The sequence below is a fragment of the Nerophis ophidion genome, linkage group LG20 (genome assembly GCF_033978795.1).
Source record: "Nerophis ophidion isolate RoL-2023_Sa linkage group LG20, RoL_Noph_v1.0, whole genome shotgun sequence".
Classification (NCBI taxonomy): domain Eukaryota; kingdom Metazoa; phylum Chordata; class Actinopteri; order Syngnathiformes; family Syngnathidae; genus Nerophis; species Nerophis ophidion.
In genome coordinates this window covers 4,588,583-4,607,658 of record NC_084630.1, presented here as the reverse complement: position 1 = coordinate 4,607,658, position 19,076 = coordinate 4,588,583, and the positions used below count along the sequence as shown (strand labels likewise).

General features: G+C 40.7%; 1 protein-coding gene and 1 long non-coding RNA gene across 6 annotated transcripts in view; one reads left to right on the top strand and one right to left on the bottom strand.

The window, feature by feature from the left end:
• The window catches only part of LOC133538664 (uncharacterized), a 265,569-nt gene that overhangs the window by 186,196 nt on the left and 60,297 nt on the right, over positions 1-19,076 (top strand). For 2 of the 4 annotated variants that reach the window (XR_009803074.1, XR_009803072.1), the window contains one exon: positions 1,252-2,197. The exons of 1 other annotated variant lie outside the window; for it this stretch is intronic. This is a non-coding gene — a long non-coding RNA (uncharacterized LOC133538664). Of the gene's footprint in view, positions 1-1,251; positions 2,198-19,076 lie in introns of those variants that run through there. One more of the 4 variants, XR_009803075.1, reaches the window with a different exon arrangement.
• LOC133538661 (voltage-dependent calcium channel gamma-4 subunit-like) overlaps positions 1-19,076 on the bottom strand; it is a 61,663-nt gene that overhangs the window by 19,384 nt on the left and 23,203 nt on the right. For both annotated transcript variants that reach the window (XM_061880346.1, XM_061880345.1), the window contains exons 2-3: positions 7,052-7,135; positions 1,196-1,336 (exon numbers count right to left, since the gene is read on the bottom strand). In XM_061880346.1, the coding sequence (XP_061736330.1) occupies positions 1,196-1,336; positions 7,052-7,135 (225 nt within the window). The remainder of the gene's footprint in view (positions 1-1,195; positions 1,337-7,051; positions 7,136-19,076) is intronic.

Below are 19,076 nucleotides of genomic sequence, written 5' to 3'. Positions count from 1 at the left end.
GGCGGAAGGCGGGGTACACCCTGGACAAGTCGCCACCTCATCACAGGGCCAACACAGATAGACAGACAACATTCACACTCACATTCACACACTAGGGACCATTTAGACATCCATCCATTTTCTACCGCTTATTCCCTTTTGGGGTCGCGGGGGGTGCTGGCGCCTATCTCAGCTACAATCGGGCGGAAGGCGGGGTACACCCTGGACAAGTCGCCACCTCATCGCAGGGCCAACACAGATAGACAGACAACATTCACACTCACATTCACACAATAGGGACCATTTAGACATCCATCCATTTTCTACCGCTTATTCCCTTTTGGGGTCGCGGGGGGCGCTGGCGCCTATCTCAGCTACAATCGGGCGGAAGGCGGGGTACACCCTGGACAAGTCGCCACCTCATCGCAGGGCCAACACAGATAGACAGACAACATTCACACTCACATTCACACACTAGGGACCATTTAGACATCCATCCATTTTCTACCGCTTATTCCCTTTTGGGGTCGCGGGGGGCGCTGGCGCCTATCTCAGCTACAATCGGGCGGAAGGCGGGGTACACCCTGGACAAGTCGCCACCTCATCGCAGGGCCAACACAGATAGACGGACAACATTCACACTCACATTCACACACTAGGGACCATTTAGACATCCATCCATTTTCTACCGCTTATTCCCTTTTGGGGGCGCTGGCGCCTATCTCGGCTACAATCGGGCGGAAGGCGGGGTACACCCTAGACAAGTCGCCACCTCATCACAGGGCCAACACAGATAGACAGACAACATTCACACACTAGGGACCATTTAGTGTTGCCAATCAACCTATCCCCAGGTGCATGTCTTTGGAAGTGGGAGGAAGCCGGAGTACCCGGAGGGAACCCACGCAGTCACGGGGAGAACATGCAAACTCCACACAGAAAGATCCCGGGCCTGGATTTGAACCCAGGACTGCAGGACCTTCATATTGTGAGGCAGACGCACTAACCCCTCTGCCACCGTGAAGCCTCTACTAAATCCTTTCAGCAAAAACATGGCAATATCGCGAAATGATCAAGTATGACACATAGAATGGACCTGCTATCCCCGTTTAAATAAGAAAATCTCATTTCAGTAGCCCTTTAACGCTCCAACATCATTCCTAAGTGTAATTTGACACCAGCAGTAGTGTGGGTTCCCTGCACAGTTAGATCTCACCTGCAGCCACAAAGAGAATGCCGGCACTGAGCAGAATGTTGTTCTTCCTACTGTAGATGCGTCCAACGCCAACACACAGGCCGCCCAGCATCAGCAGCACGGTGCTGAGGATGGGGAAGAGGCTGGACGCTCGCACAATACCTGCCCACAGGACATGGAAAGAGACTTTTGTTCCCCTCGTCAACACAAGCTGTATTATTTGAAGGCTGAGTGTAAGTGAGTCATACTCCACGCCATTTCAAGTCATTAGGGACTAAACAGTTGCAGGATTAGTCATTGGTTTTAGTCACTGTGGTGCTCTTTTGTTCAAATTGCATTTTAAATGCTAATGTTGACTCAAGCACTGCTATCAATGCTAACGCATAAACAAACAGGTGAAATTGAAAAAAAAAAATAGAACACGGCCTTAATGTGTTATCATTTTCTTAACCATGGTTTACAGTTTTTAAAAAGCAAAAAAAAAAAAAATCCTGAAAATGTTCAATTCAATGTTTTCATAAGCTGTAAGCCATTATCATCAAAACTATATCAAAAGAAGGCTTGATATATCTTACATTGTATGTTATAAGTTTATGTCATATATTTGTTTGGCCCGGTGAAAAGAATCGCTGGTATAAACAAACTTTTGCATCATATTCAGTTTATTTAATTTTTAAATGTCAACTGTTTACAATTACGTTCATAAAAGGCTATACATACACCGTATGTCCTTGAATTGCCGCCGGGCCGCTAATTAATTTAAAACCTCGTCTCACTCCTGCGCTTACCAAAGGCATGCGGTAAAAGTAAGCATGCGCTAATTCAGGGGTGCCCATTACGTCGATCGCGATCGACTGGTGGATCTCGGAGGGTGTGTCAGTCGATCTCAAGCCAGGCATTAAAAAATAGACATAAAAATGAGCAATCATCAATCATACCAAGACTTCACTTTCGTCAGTTGTTTGACATTCTCGGCACCCGAGGATCTTGTGAGATGACGCGAGCTCATATTTAAGAAAAAATCACTAACAGGGCGGACGCAGAGAAACACATTTTATTTCTAGAGACTCCGTACCTACTGTCAAAACTCTAAAGAGCGACTGCACAGTTCCTGTCTTCACCATAAAAGACCTGTTTCATCCTGCCTGTGCTAACAAAATAAGAGTCTCAGAAAGCTAGCATGCACAAGCTAGCATGCTACGGAGTTTGATGCCAATGTATTTCTCCCCCGCCCTCACTTGCTTGCCCACCCGCACACTCACTGACGTCACTCACCTGCTGCCAGACATTAAAGGGCCACACACATATGCTACTCTCATAACAAAGTGTTTAAAAACCAGTATGCAAGTTGGACAAATTAGATGCCAAATCCAACCACTTTCATGTGGTATTGGACAGAAAGGAGGACTTTTTTTTTTTCCTCCATTTGAAAATGCGGACGTTATCAGCACCACTGTCTAATTCCAATCAATGCAAGTCATCAGAATCAGGTAATACACCAACTTATATTCTTGTCTTCATGAAAGAAAGGAATCTATGTGTGTTAAACATGCTTGTATTATCATTAAACACCATTAACTTGTTAACAAAAATGTCTCTTTCATAAATAAATAAATATAAATTATAAATAGGAATGAGGTAGATCTCCTCGACTTGGTCAATTGAAAAGTAGCTGGCCTGCAGAAAAATTGTGAGCGCCCCTGCGCTAATTATTTTAAAACCTCTTCTCACTCCGGCACTTACCAAAGGCATGCAGTACAAATTTGAGCGTGATGTAAGCTTGGACCTTAAATCCTACTGAATAGCTCTTAATCATTTTCTCTTTATGCCATTTCAATTTACCGGTATTGAAATCAGCCTCCTCCATTTTGAAAACGATGACAGGAAAAGTGTCACTCGTGACGTCACGAGTTTGACCAGGCGGTAATACTAAGCACGCGCTAATTATTTGGCGAAGCGAGTTTGACCCGGCAGTAATTCAAGACAGGCGCATACTTTATACCCTGCGGCAATTCAAGGAAATACGGTAAATGTAAAGATACAAGAAATTTGTGTAAGATTTTTACCACAATTGCATTTTTTAAAGACCTTTTACAGCAATCGTCTTTACACAGCAAAACAGACGCAGTTAGCAGAATTACACAAAAAAGACATGCAAATACATACAAAACAATATACAATTCACTCAAGTTTAACCGATCCCCACAAATTATGCACAACCTCACAAAAATGTCTAATCCCTGCAACTTCTCCCCCCATTTTGGCCAATCGTCCTTATTTACATCAATAGAATTTGTCCCCGAGCATGTCATGTTGACAGCGGCTCAGCCACACCCCAACACACCCATGGCCACGCCCCCACCGCCACAAATTGACACTGCACTATAATGTTAATTTTACACTACAGAATATATGACTTAACAAAATGTAACCGCACTATCATTGCTTATTTTCCATATTGATTAACTTGATTAGACGGCAGTGATCTATCGCAGGGGTTCTTAACCTTGTTGACCTCGGGGCCCAACATTTCCACTGCAGACACCTGGGGGCCACGCATATTAGCACTGGAATAGTAATCTTACTCTTGTGTTTAATCGTATCCAATAATTATATCTAACCTACTTACAGTTTAAAACCAATCAAATGATATGAAAGCGTGTGCTAATCACAAAAATATTATTAAGGCTTAGGTCAGGCTGATTACAAAATTAAATATCAAGTATACTGGAAAGGAAGGGACTCATGAAAACTACATATACATAAACATCAGGCAGTGCTAAAACAAATACATTCTAACTAAATTATTAATAAATATTAATAACATATATGTTACTTAACTGGCAATACAATTAAATGAAAATACAGGTTTACCACTTTAGTCATAATTTTTGCGCTTAAAAATGTATCTATGACAGGGGTGTCAAACTCATTTTAGATTGGGGGCCACATGAAGAAAAATCTACTCCCAAGTGGGCCGGACTGGTAAAATCAGAGCACAATAACTCAAAGGGGAACATTATCACAATTTCAGAAGGGTTAAAACCAATAAAAATCAGTTCCCAGTGGCTTATTTTATTTTTCGAAGTTTTTTTCCAAATTTTACCCATCATGGAATATCCCATAAAAAGGCTTTAAAGTGCCTGATTTTCGCTATCTGTGAAGCCACCGTCCATTTTCCTGTGACGTCATCCAGTGATGCCAATACAAACAACATGGCGGATATAGCGACATTAGCTCGGATTCAGACTCGGATTTCAGCGGCTTAAGTGATCCAACAGACTACGCATGTATTGAAACGGATGGTTGGAGTACGGAGACAGATAACGAAAACGAAATTGAAGAAGAAACTGAAGCTATTGAGTGAATAGCTATTGACGCTATTCGGCGATCGCCTTCTAACCAACGACTGAGTGTCGTAGGATATCCATACATCTCTGTGCCATGTCTGCCTTAGCATCGCCGGTAAAATGTGCAGGAACAACTTAAATCCGTCGATTGGTAAGTGTTTGTTTGGCATTAAATGTGGGTGGAAGGAAATGCTGGATGCAAATATAGCTACACATGTACATACAGCTAGCCTAAATAGCATATTAGCATCGATTAGCTGGCAGTCATGCTGCGACCAAATATGTCCGATTAGCACATAAGTCAATAACATCAACAAAACTCACCTTTGTGATTTTGTTGACTTTATCGTTGGAAATGCATCTGCAGGATATCCATACATCTCTGTGCCATGTCTGCCTTAGCATCGGCGGTGAAATGTGCAAACCAAACGATCGGGACTTTTGCATCTTGTGACACAGGAGCAACTTAAATCCGTCGATTGGTAAGTGTTTGTTTGGCATTAAATGTGGGTGGAAGGAAAGGCTGGATGCAAATATAGCTACAAATGTACTTACAGCTAGCCTAAATAGCATGTTAGCATCGATTAGCTGGCAGTCATGCCGCAACCAAATATGTCCGATTAGCACATAAGTCAATAACATCAACAAAACTCACCTTTGGGATTTTGTTGACTTTATCGTTGAAAACGCATCTGCAGGTTATCCATACATCTCTGTGCCATGTCTGCCTTAGCATCGCCGGTAAAATGTGCAGACCAAACGATCGGGACTTTCGCATCTTGTGACACTGGAGCAACTTAAATCCGTCGATTGGTAATTGTTTGTTTGGCATTAAACGTGGGTGGAGGGAAAGGCTGGATGCAATTATAGCTACAAATGTACATACAGCTAGCCTAAATAGCATGTTAGCATCGATTAGCTGGCAGTCATGCCGCGACCAAATATGTCTGATTAGCACATAAGTCAATAACATCAACAAAACTCACCTTTGTGATTTTGTTGACTTTCTCGTTGGAAATGCATCTGCAGGATATCCATACATCTCTGTGCCATGTCTGTCTTAGCATCGCCGGTAAAATGTGCAGACCAAACGATCGGGACTTTCGCATCTTGTGACACAGGAGCAACTTAAATCCGTCGATTGGTAAGTGTTTGTTTGGCATTAAATGTGGGTGGAGGGAAAGGCCGGATGCAAATATAGCTACAAATGTACATACAGCTAGCCTAAATATCATGTTAGCATCGATACACTCCACGTAAATCAACTTGAATCCGTCCCTGATCGTGTTGTTACACCCTCTGACAACACACCGACGAGGCAAGATGTCTCCAAGGTACGGAAAACAGTCGAAAAAAACGGAAAATAACAGAGCTGATTTGACTTGGTGTTTGAGAAAATGGCGGATTGACTACCTATGTGACGTCATCGCTCCGAGTGCGAAAAATAGAAAGGCGTTTAATTCGCCAAAATTCACCCATTTAGAGTTTGGAAATCGGTTAAAAAAATATATATGGTCTTTTTTTCTGCAACATCAAGGTATATATTGACGCTTACATAGGTCTGGTTATAATGTTCAACTTTAAAAATAAAGACAACTTAAGATTGTTTTCTTTAATTAAAAATAAAACAAGCTCATTCTGAAAATGTGCACTTACATGTTGCGGTTAATAGTATTCTATCTTTATTTGTCGTTATTTATACTTTCTGAATAAATGATGTGATAATGTTCAGCAGTCAAATCATTCGTGTTAATTTTCAATCTATCAAGATAAAAAAAAAAAATATCAAAATCCAATTACAGGATGTTATTTACCGGTATGTAGTTTGCTCATTTTCCTTGACTGGTGCACTAACATGTGGTTTATTTTTTTTTTACATATGTAGAATCATCTACAAAGATACAAAAAATTGCTATGGTGACATCTAGTGGACACATTTAGAACAGCAATTTAAATTGAAAAAATTCAGCTCAATTTTATACTTAGAAAATTCATCTCGTGGGCCGAATAAAACCTGTTCGTTTGACACCCCTGATCTATGACTTCTTCTGTCTGTCATTACTGCCACAAGTGGTGGAAAAGCGTATTACAACTGAGTCCTGCTGCGGCCCATGTGGACTACGGCTGAGACAGATATTTTTTGGCGCCCCCTATGGTCGTAGCCCAACAATGTATGGTTAAAAAACACTGATAACTGGTGTATCGCTTGCTTAAAGGCACAAAGCAAACCAGAAGTTTGACCCGAATGACTACTTCCTATCTTTAAGTGCTCATTTTGAAGCATGTCCCCGTTCATCTAACGAGGTGTGGCACCCATGATTTAGGGAAGGCCAATTCGTCACGAGCGTACACTTCCTCCTGTCCACCGAGCCAATTAGTGCGGCGACATCAGGCTCTGAATGGTGCGGGATGCCGACGTCATGACTCATTAGGCGCTCCCGCGATAACGCCATCAGCATCGCCCGGCGAACCAGGGAGGAGATTAAAAGCCCAAGTGTGGGAAGATGACGACGTCAAACACACTTACGTAAGATGTACTCGGAACTGTCCGTGTCATAGTCATTATCCTCTGGGAAGTGATTGATCCGAAAACAGCTTCCTTTGTTAATACCTGCAGGAGGCAAAGACATCAGTTAAAGGTCTTTTTTTAATATGAAAAGCAATTATGCAAACGAGGCAAACAAAATGGAATATTAAAAAAATGTCCACTTTGCTTATTATTTTAACACAGGCATATTTAAATAATTGCTTTGGGGGCCACATTTCCAGAGAGCTAAGGACCGGGATCAGATTATGATCTTTTTTCTACGTTTAAAACACATCCTTGTGGTCTACATCACATGTAATAGTAGTTCTGTGGTCAAAATGGTGAATAAGCTCCCTGACCTTCTCTGCAGAATGCGCCATTTTCATCAATCAATCAATCAATCAATGTTTACTTATATAGCCCTAAATCACTAGTGTCTCAAAGGGCTGCACAAACCACCACGACATCCTCGGTAGGCCCACATAAGGGCAAGGAAAACTCACACCCAGTGGGACATTGGTGACAATAATGACCCAGTGGGACGTCAGTGACAATGATGACTATGAGAACCTTGGAGAGGAGGAAAGCAATGGATGTCGAGCGGGTCTAACATGATACTGTGAAAGTTCAATCCACAATGGATACAACACAGTCGCGAGAGTCCAGTCTAAAGAGGATCCAAGACACAGCAGCGAGAGTCCAGTCCAAAGAGGAGCCAAGACACAGCAGCGAGAGTCCCGTTCACAGCGGAGCCAGCAGGAAACCATCCCAAGCGGAGGCGGATCAGCAGCGCAGCGATGTCCCCAGCCGATACACAGGCGAGCAGTACATGGCCACCGGATCGGACCGGACCCCGTCCACACGGGAGAGTGGGACATAGAAGAAAATGAAAAGAAACGGCAGATCAACTGGTCTAAAAAGGGAGTCTATTTAAAGGCTAGAGTATACAAATGAGTTTTAAGGTGAGACTTAAATGCTTCTACTGAGTGTCTTGGACTTAATTTTTATCCATCCATCCATTTACTACCGCTTAATCCCTTTGGGGTCACGGGGGGCGCTGGTGTCTATCTCAGCTACAATCGGGCGGAAGGCGGGGTACACTGTCATTCAAATTTGAACTTGACAGGACAGATAAGAACGAAATTTCGTTGCATTAGCTCATTGATGAGGTGGCGACTTGTCTAGGGTGCACCCCGCCTTCCGCCCGAATGCAGCTGAAATAGGCTGAGAGGCTCCAGCACCCCCCCAACCCCCAAAAAAGAGACAAGCGGTAGAAAAAATGGACGGATGGATAGCTCATGGTAGTGCAGGATAAAACATTAATAAGGAGCAGATATAAATAGATTACTGTACAGATAAATATACTGCACTTTTGCATATGCATCCATGTTTATGGATGTATGTTATATTGTCTTTTTATTCCAGCCATTTAATCCATTTTTGAATTGGGAATTGAGGGGATTTTTATGATGCGTTCCAGAGTCTTACAGCCTGAGGGAAGAAGCTGCTATATATACACACCCACATATATATATATATATATATATATATATATATATATATATATGTATGTATGTATGTATGTATGTATGTATGTATACTATACCGGTATGTGTATATATGCATATATATATATATATATATATATATATATATATATATATATATAATATGTGTATATATTAGACCCGCTCGACATCCATTGCTTTCGGTCCCCTAGAGGGGGGGGGGGTTGCCCACATTTGAGGTCCTCTCTAAGGTTTCTCATAGTCATCATTGTCACCGACGTCCCACTAGGTGTGAGTTTTCCTTGCCCTTATGTGTGTTCCTCCGAGGATGTCGTAGTCGTAGTGGTTTGTGCAGTCCTTTGAGACATTTGTGATTTAGGGCTATATAAATAAACATTGATTGATGATTGATTGAGGGCTGTGAATCATTGAGGGTTTTCCACGATTAGATTCAAAATCGATTAATGGGGTCCTGATTCGATTCAAAATCTACTTTTTTTTTCATTTCAACACTATTCTCGATTCAAAAACGATATTTTTCAAATTCAGAACGATTCTGTATTCATTCAATACATAGATTTCAGCAGGATCTACCCCAGTCTGCTGACATGCCAGCAGAGTAGTAGATTTTTGTAAAAAGCTTTTATAATTGTAAAGGACAATGTTTTATCAACTGATTGCAATAATGTACATTTTTTTAAATATTAAATGAACCAAAAATATGACTTATTTTATCTTTGTAAAAACATTGGACACAGTGTGTTGTCAAGTTTATGAGATGCGATGCAAGTGTAAGCCACTGTGACACTATTGTTCTTTTTTAAAATTTTTATAAATGTCTAATGATAATGTCAGTGAGGGATTTTTAATCACTGCTATGCTGAAATTATAATTAATATTGATACTGTTGTTGATAATATTCATTTTCGTTTCACTACTTTTGGTTTGTTCTGTGTGGTGTTTGTGTCTCCTCTCAATTGCTCTGTTTATTGCAGTTCTGAGTGTTGCTGGGTCAGGTTTGGTTTTGGAATTGGATTGCATTGTTATGGTATTGTTGTGTAGTGGTTTGTTGGATTGATTAAAAAAAATTAATAAATAATTTTTTTTAAATGAGAATCTCGATTCAAATTCAAATCGATTTTTTTCCACACACCCCTAGTATATATATATACATATATATATATATATATATATATATATATATACACGCAACATTTTAAAGTCAGCTCTGCTGTAGAAAGTTCTGGAGCCCCTCAGGCACCTTTTATTCAGAGTCTTCACAGACGAAATATTCTTTACCCTTTTAACAGAATAAAACATCAGAGCGTTATGAATATTGAGCGTCAGAACTTTTTTTTTTTTTTCTGTCCCTCTCATTTTTATCACCACAATGGTTACTTTTGTAAGACATCACCTGCGTGACCACTTAGCGTGATGGATAAAACTGTTATGGACTGACTCTCACCTTCACAGGCCAAGGCAAAAAACATGTTATTGTTAAAAATGTCATAAATCAGTAATAGAATGAAACCTATTCACCAATATACTTTTTACTAAGAACACTTTTTTTTTTTCATTTAGCATTTTGAGAGTTTTTATGTGTGCCTTTTTTTCTATTTACTTATTTATGAACTTTTTTGTACTATAGATTAGATTCGCATCTTGATTAATTTGTCGTTTTGTGTTTGCCAATGTGTACACATTGTGTCTACTTGCTAATGATATACTCTCCACCGCAACAACACATATTATTCTGCACATGTTGATGTTTATGTAGTGTAATTTTACTTTGATGTTGTGTGTACATTCTGGCAACAATGATGAAACACACTTGAAGACGGTTTGCATTGCTGGCTTGACACTTGCTCTAATAATCTTGAATATGCGGCATACTGCGCTCTGATCCAATGGAACTATTTACCGGTTACACTTCAATCTCCTTAATCTTCTGCAATACCCGCGCGCATCCATTAATTTATATTTTATAAAAAAAAAGCTCATCTTTCAAACGCAGCATTTTGCTTGCAAACATCTGAAGCCGCCTTAAACAGACGTGTGAGCAGCATGTGGTTGGAGATAAAAGCATACATGGCCATGTTTTGACATTAAGTCTCTGATGCTTGGAATGTTTTGACTCTTTCATTTCACGTGGACTCTGGAATGTGGAGATAAAATATTGCAAAAGGAATCCAGTCGGAGTTTTTGCTCTGCTTAACTACTCTACCTATTAGTATGTTTAGTGACAGTCAGGGTAAGTCTTATTAAAGTCCTACTGAAATGAGATTTTCTTATTTAAACGGGGATAGCAGGTCCATTCTATGTGTCATACTTGATCATTTCGCGATATTGACATATTTTTGCAGAAAGGATTTAGTACAAAACATCGACGATAAAGTTCGCAACTTTTGGTCGCTAATAAAAAAAGCCTTGCCTGTACCGGAAGTAGCAGACGATGTGCGTGTGACCTCACGGGTTGTAGGGCTCCTAACATTGTTTACAATCATGGCCACCAGCAGCTAGAGCGATTCGGACCAAGAAAGCGACGATTTCCCCATTAATTTGAGCGAAGATGAAAGACTCGTGGATGAGGAAAGTTAGAGTGAAACACATGAAAAAAAAAAAAAAAAAAAAATATATATATATATATATATATATATATATAAGGCAACGGCGGTGGGAGCGATTCAGATGTTATTAGACACATTTACTAGGATAATTCTGGAAAATCCCTTATCTGCTTATTGTGTTACTAGTATTTTAGTGAGATTATAGTCATCCCTGAAAGTCGGAGGGCTGCGGTGACCGCCGCTGTCCCTGAGGGAAGCCATGGAGGAGCCAAGAAAGTCACAACTTCCTTTTTGACAGCTGCTGCAGGAATTGAGATTTTCTTATTCAAACCGGGATAGCAGGTCCATTCTATGTGTCATACTTGATCATTTCGCGATATTACCATATTTTTGCTGAAAGGATTTAGTAGAGAACATCCACGATAAAGTTCGCAACTTTTGGTCGCTAATAAAAAAGCCTTGCCTGTACCGGAAGTAACAGACGATGACGTCACCCGTGTGAGGTCTCCTCACTTCCTCACATTGTTTATAATGGGAGCCTCCAACAAAAAGAGCTATTCGGACCGAGAAAACGACAATTTCCCCATTAATTTGAGCGAGGATGAAAGATTCATGGCTGAGGAGATTGATAGCGAAGGACTAGAGAAAAATAAATAAATAAAGTTAAAAAAAAAAAGGGCGATTCAGATGTTTTTAGACACATTTACTAGGATAATTCTGTGAAAACCCTTATCTTTCTATTGTGTTGCTAGTGTTTTAGTGAGTTTAATAGTACCTGATAGTCGGAAGGGTGTGTCCACGGGTGTGTTGACGCTAGTCTCCGAAGCTGCCGCACGACAGAGGCTCTGCTGATCTCCGGTAAGAGGCGACTTATTACCACAATTTTCTCACCGAAAACTGCCGGTTGACATGTAGTCGGGATCCATGTTGGCTTAACCGCTCTGATCCATAGTAAAGCTTCACCTCCGGGAATTTTAAACAAGGAATCACCGTGTGTTTGTGTGGCTAAAGCAGGGGTGCCCACACTTTTTCTGCAGGCGAGCTACTTTTCAATTGACCAACTCGAGGGGATCTACCTCATTTATATATATCATTTATATTTATTTATTTATGAAAGAGACATTTTTGTAAACAAGTTAAATGTGTTTAATGATAATACAAGCATGTGTAACACATATAGATGTCTTTCTTTCACAAAGACAAGAATATAAGTTGGTGTATTACCTGATTCTGATGACTTGCATTGATTGGAATCAGACAGTAATGATGATAACGCCCACATTTTCAAATGGAGGAGAAAAAAAGTTGTCCTTTCTGTACAATACCACATGAAAGTGGTTGGTTTTTGGCATCTAATTCATCCAGCTTCCATACACTTTACAAGAAAAACATTGGCGGCAAATTCCGTAGCTTGCTTGATTGACATTCACGGCACCCGAGGGTCTTGTGAGATGACGCTGGCTGCTGCCAGTTCATTATTATGAAAAAGTGACAGAGAGGAAGGCGAGAAACACTTTTTATTTCAACAGACTTTCGCTCCGTCCCTTCCGTCAAAACTCTAAAGGCCGACTGCACATTTCCTATCTTCACAATAAAAGCCCTGCTTCATGCTGCCTGCGCTAACAAAATAAGAGTCTCGGAAAGCTGGCGTGCACAAGTGATGTGCACGCCAGTTTTCTGAGGGATCGCTTGTGCACGCCAGTTTTCCGAGACTCTGTATTTATTCACGGTACCGTGAATGTCATTTAAGTGACGTCTTGGTGAATATTGATGATCACTCATTTTTAGGTCTATTTTTTTTAAAAGCCTGGCTGGAGATCGACTGACACACCCCCCGCGGTCGACTGGTAGCTCGCGATCGACGTAATGGGCACCCCTGGTCTAAAGGCTAAAAGCTTCCCACCTCCATTTTTCTACTTTGACTTCTCCATTATTAATTGAACAAACTGCAAAAGATTCAGCAACACAGATGTCTAAATTACTGTGTAATTATGCGATGAAAAGAGACGACTTTTAGCCGTAAGTGGTGCTGGGCTAATATGTCCCTCCAACCAATAACATCACAAACACACGTCATCATTCCGCAAGGTTTTCAACAGGAAACTCCGCGGGAAATTAAAAATAGCAATTTAGTAAACTAAAGCGGCCTTATTGGCATGTGTTGCAATGTTAATATTTCATCATTGATATATAAACTATCAGACTGCGTGGTCGCTAGTAGTGGCTTTCAGTAGGACTTTAAATACTATTGCAAAAAAATATATAAAAAGTGTAATAAAATAGAATTTGCAATTCCGGTAGGAATCGGATCATTTGGATTTTGGAACGTTTCGAATCAGTTGAGAAACCTTATTCAACCTTATTGAAAATAAGATATTCTTCATCTTTGTATGTTAATAATGACTGAATTAATTAATTACATCTTACAAAACTGTTGTGTTACTCATTCACGGATGTCATTTTGCTATTTTGCTGTAAAGGTCAGTGAATGAATGTTTATATTTGTGGCGGGAAAGGGGTAGGATTAAATAAGCTGTGCTTCTTCCTACTCCTTTTCGGACATGATGTATTGTGAAATGATATGAAATTGCCTGATGTATAATGTTGTAGTCCTGGGTTCAAATCCAGGCTCGGGATCTTTCTGTGTGGAGTTTGCATGTTCTCCCCGTGACTGCGTGGGTTCCCTCCGGGTACTCCGGCTTCCTCCCACTTCCAAAGACATGCACCTGGGGATAGGTTGATTGGCAACACTAAATTGGCCCTAGTGTGTGAATGTGAGTGTGAATGTTGTCTGTCTATCTGTGTTGGCCCTGTGATGAGGTGGCGACTTGTCCAGGGTGTACCCCGCCTTCCGCCCGATTGTAGCTGAGATAGGCGCCAGCGCCCCCCGCGACCCCGAAAGAGAATAAGCGGTAGAAAATGGATGGATGGATAATGTTGTAGGTATGTCATGTTCCAAGTGAAGTGTGAAGTGAATTATATTTATATAGCGCTTTTCTCTAGTGACTCAAAGCGCTTTACATAGTGAAACCCAATATCTAAGTTACATTTAAACCAGTGTGGGAGCAGGTGAGTAAAGTGTCTTGCCCAAGGACACAACGGCAGTGACTAGGATGGCGGAATCGGGGATCGAACCTGGAACCCTCAAGTTGCTGGCACGGCCACTCTACCAACCGAGCTACGCCGCCCCAAATAAACTAAGAAAGAAAGAAAGAAATGTGGGATATGGAGAGGTTTGAATATTGCCCGTTCATTTTCAATGGCGGGAAATTCCCGGTAATTCCGGGTAATCAGGGAATTTTCCAAAGCCGGTAAACACGCCGGCTTGAAAGTCCAAAGTGAGTGAAGTGTGTGGATGGTAAAACGGTTCAAATCGGTTGCCAAATGTGGCACATGCAGCACGTTGTACATTTCCCATTCATTGTCAAAGTGGAGAAAATGAATGAATGAATGAAAAACGTTTATTTCGGTCATTTAATCAACCATCAACCATTTTGTGTGACCAGTTTAACCGTACAGATTTAACAATCATACACATTTACACACAAAAAGAAAAGAAAAATAATTGGAATAGGCTGAAGCCAAAGCTTATGTTTGCCTATCCTCTAACTTCACTGAAAATGATATTGCCTGGAACATCAACGTTCAAAAAAAATCAATGGAATGAAAGTAATTTTTACTCAATTTTATCATTTTCAATTATTTTACCTTTCAAGGCTTTCTTAAACCTTAACAAAGAAGTACATGTCTTCAGCTCATCACACCATTTAACTTCTAAAACTGGAGTACAAACCCCGTTTCCAATATGAGTTGGGAAATTGTGTTAGATGTAAATATAAACAGAATACAATGATTTGCAAATCCTTTTCAACCCATATTCAGTTGAATATGCTACAAAGACAACATATTTCATGTTCAAACTGATAAACAATTTTTTTGGGTGCAAAAAATCAGTAACTTTTGAATTTTATGCCAGCAACACGTGACAAAGAAGTTGGGAAAGGTGGCAATAAATACTGATAAAGTTGAGGCATGCTCATCAAACACTTATTTGAAACATCCCACAGGTGTGCAGGCTGATTGGGAACAGGTGGGTGCCATGATTGGGTATAAAAACAGCTTCCCAAAAAAAAATGCTCAGTCTTTCACAAGAAAGGATGGGGCGAGGTACACCCCTTTGTCCACAACTGCGTGAGCAAATAGTCAAACAGTTTAAGAACAATGTTTCTCAAAGTGCAATTGCAAGAAGTTTAGGGATTTCAACATCTACGCTCCATAATATCATCAAAAGGTTCAGAGAATCTGGAGAAATCACTCCACGTAAGCGGCATGGCCGGAAACCAACATTGAATGACCGTGACCTTCCATCCCTCAGACGGCACTGTATCAAAAACCGACATCAATCTCTAAAGGATATCACCACATGGGCTCAGGAACACTTCAGAAAACCACTGTCACTAAATACAGTTGGTCGCTACATCTGTAAGTGCGAGTTAAAGCTCTACTACGGCGTGGCGCAGTGGGAGAGTGGCCGAGGGTCACTGGTTCGAATCCCACCTAGAACCAACCTCGTCACGTCCGTTGTGTCCTGAGCAAGACACTTCACCCTTGCTCCTGATGGGTGCTGGTTGGCGCCTTGCATGGCAGCTCCCTCCATCAGTGTGTGAATGTGTGTGTGAATGAGTAAATGTGGAAGGTAGAAAAGCGCTATACAAGTACAACCCATTTATCATTTATTTATTTACTATGCAAAGCGAAAGCAAGTTTTTGGATGGGAAAATTGAGAATATTAAGTCGGCTCTTACCGGAGACTTCAGTGGATTATGGGACCTCCTCCTGTAGCTGTCAAATAGGCAGATGTGATCCGCAGCCATCCGACTTTCAGGTATGACAGTATAATTTCACTAAAATACTATTAACACAATAAGCAGATAAGGGATTTTCCAGAATTATCCTAGTAAATGCGTCTAATTACATCTGTGTCTCATTTTTTTTTTTTTTTAAGTGCTTCACTCTAACTTTCCTCATCCACAAATCTTTCATCCTCGCTCAAATTAATGGGGAAATTGTCGCTTTCTCGGTCCGAATTGCTCTTGCTGCTGGAGGCTATGATTATAAACAATGTGAGGACGTGAGGAGCCCTACAACCCGTGACGTCACGCGCACATCGTCTGCTAAAGGGCAAGGCTTTTTTATTAGCGACCAAAAGTTGCGAACTTTATCGTCGATGTTCTCTACTAAATCCTTTCAGCAAAAATATGGCAATATGGCGAAATGCTCAAGTATGACACATAGAATGGACCTGCTATCCCCGTTTAAATAAGAACATCTCATTTCAGCAGGCCTTTAAGTGTTAAAAGTAAAAATAATTAATATATGACTTCTTTTTAGCACTAATAAGTGGATCACTGAGACATTTAGTCTGTTTCTTTTCTTAAATGTCACTGTTCACAAAATAAAAACGCATCAAAGGCAATATTATTGAAATATAGTTCAGTTCAGTTTCAGTATATTTGGAACATGCATCACGTATTTCCAGTTGTTTCATTACATCACGTCTGAAAAGGAGTAGGAAGAAGCTGAGCTTATTAAATCCTACCCCTTTTTATACCATAGCAATTTTATCCCATTTCCTTGTTCTCTGTAACAGAACAGTGAATACATAATAAATAAATATTATACCACAGTAAGTAAACACATATTAAATACATTTGTGAATCTAGTGAATAATGTTTTGGTGAAAATATTGCATTTGGGGGCGCTATGGCGGAATGGGTAGAGCGGCCGTGTCAGAAACCTGAGAGTTGCAGGTCCGCTCCTTGCCTCTTGACATCCAAATCGCTGCCGTTGTGTCCTTGGGCAGGACACTTCACTCTTGCCCCCGGTGCCGCTCACACTGGTGAATGAATGATAGGTGGTGGTCGGAGGGGTTTTTGGCGCAAACTGGCAGCCTCTCTTCCGTCAGTCTACACCAAGGAAGCTGTGGCTACAAATGTAGCTTACCACCACCAGGTGTGAATGAATGTTGGGTTCCCACTTCTCTGTGAGCGCTTTGAGTATTTAATAATAGAAAAGCGTGATACAAAATCGAATCCATTATTATTATTATTTGGTGTTTTTGCCATAAAAAGTGTTATTTTTATTTTTAAAGGCATAAAACATCAAACTAAAATTAAAGCTGCAAGCCGCGTTGGTCGGGTCCGCCTTTGGCTGCTGCCCCCGAGACCCACGGCCGGATAAGCGTTAGAAGACGCCTTGGAGCCACTATTTTGAGAATCTAATGCATTGTGAAAATAATGCAGTTGTTGTATTGAAGTGAAAATATCAAACTTCCTGTTGATTTTTGCTAAAGTATGTTAATTATTACAATGTAGGTCTAAGTGAGACCTACATAGTGTTTTTTGTTTCATGTCTCTCTGACATTCCTACCGGAAGTTACGAGCAGTTTTGTCTGTTTTCTTCCTAGGAGCAGTTTGTCCGTGTTGTATTCCTAGGGGGCGGTAGAGCGCAATTTTGAGTTTTGAGGTTAGGTTTTTTCATCAGATCGCAATTTTCGCCAGACCTGATGTGTGTGTCAAGTTTGGTGAGTTTAGAAGCATTTTAAGGGGGTCAAATAACAGCTCAAAGAGGCAAAAATTACATTTTTTAGGAGACTTTGCACAGGGGTTCTTTGAAGGCACGTAAAATCAAAACCTGAGAACTTACCAAAACTCTGTTCTATACTTTTAATCAGAAGGGTTCAATCTCTCTCCTGTGCGAGTTTGAAGCCAAAACAACAAACGCACTCAGAGGAGATAATGTTTGAAGAAAGGTGACCGGCTTTTACAAAAGTTTTGTTTTGAAACTTCCTGTTGATTTTTGTTGGGGGTTGTCAATCTATGAAATGTAGGTCTAAGCGAGACCTACATAGAGGTTTTTGTTTCATGTCTTTCCGACATTCTTACCGGAAGTTACAAGCAATTTTGTCTGTTTTCTTCCTAGGAGCAGTTTTTTCAGTGTTTTATTCAAAAATAGCGCTAGAGCGCAATTTTGAGTTTGGGGTTTGTTTTTTTCATTAGATCGCAATATTCGCCAGTCCTTATGTGTGTGCCAAGTTTGGTGACTTTTGAAGCATTTTAAAAGGGGTCAAATTACAGCGCAGAGAGGCAAAAATTGCATTTTTTGCCCAAATTTTATTTTGAAGGGGTTTTTGCCAACTTCCTGTAGATTTTTGCTGAAATAAGTGAGTGTATGAAAACTGGGTCTAAGTCTGACCTACATAGGAGTTTTTGTTTCCTTGTCGCTATGAGATTCCTAACAGAAGTTACATGCAGTTTTGTCTGTAATTTTTTTCCTAGGGGGTGCTAGAGCGCAATTTTCATTTTGGGGGATTGGTTGCTTAAAATGTTGGGAAGGTTTGCTATACCGACGTGTGTGTCAAATTTGGTGAGTTTTGAAGCATGTTAAGGGGGTCAAATTACAGCGCGTAGGTGCGGAATAATAATAAAACACAGCAGTTTCAATAAACAATGGCAATGCATAGATCTGAAGTTGATCCATAGATATTTAAGCATCCATCCATCCATTTTCTACCGCTTATTCCCTTTTGGGGTCGCGGGGGGCGCTGGCGCCTATCTCAGCTACAATCGGGCGGAAGGCGTAGTACACCTTGGACATGTCGCCACCTCACATTTAAGCATTGAAAGTTAAGAGAGAAACAAAAAGCAATAATATTGTCAGGCTTGCCACTGACAGTTTGTTTGTGTTTTAGTTTCTCCTCTGTGTGTTTAGTATTTCCTGTCCTTAGTTCCTTAGTTTTGGTTCAGCTTCCTGTTTGTCTCCCTGAGTGCTTTGTTTCCCCTCAGCTGTGGCTGATTGGCACCTGGCCACACCTGATGACAATCAGCCAGATCCTATTTTACCTGCTTTATTCCTCCGGTCAGTGCTGGATTATTGTCTTGTTGATGTCGT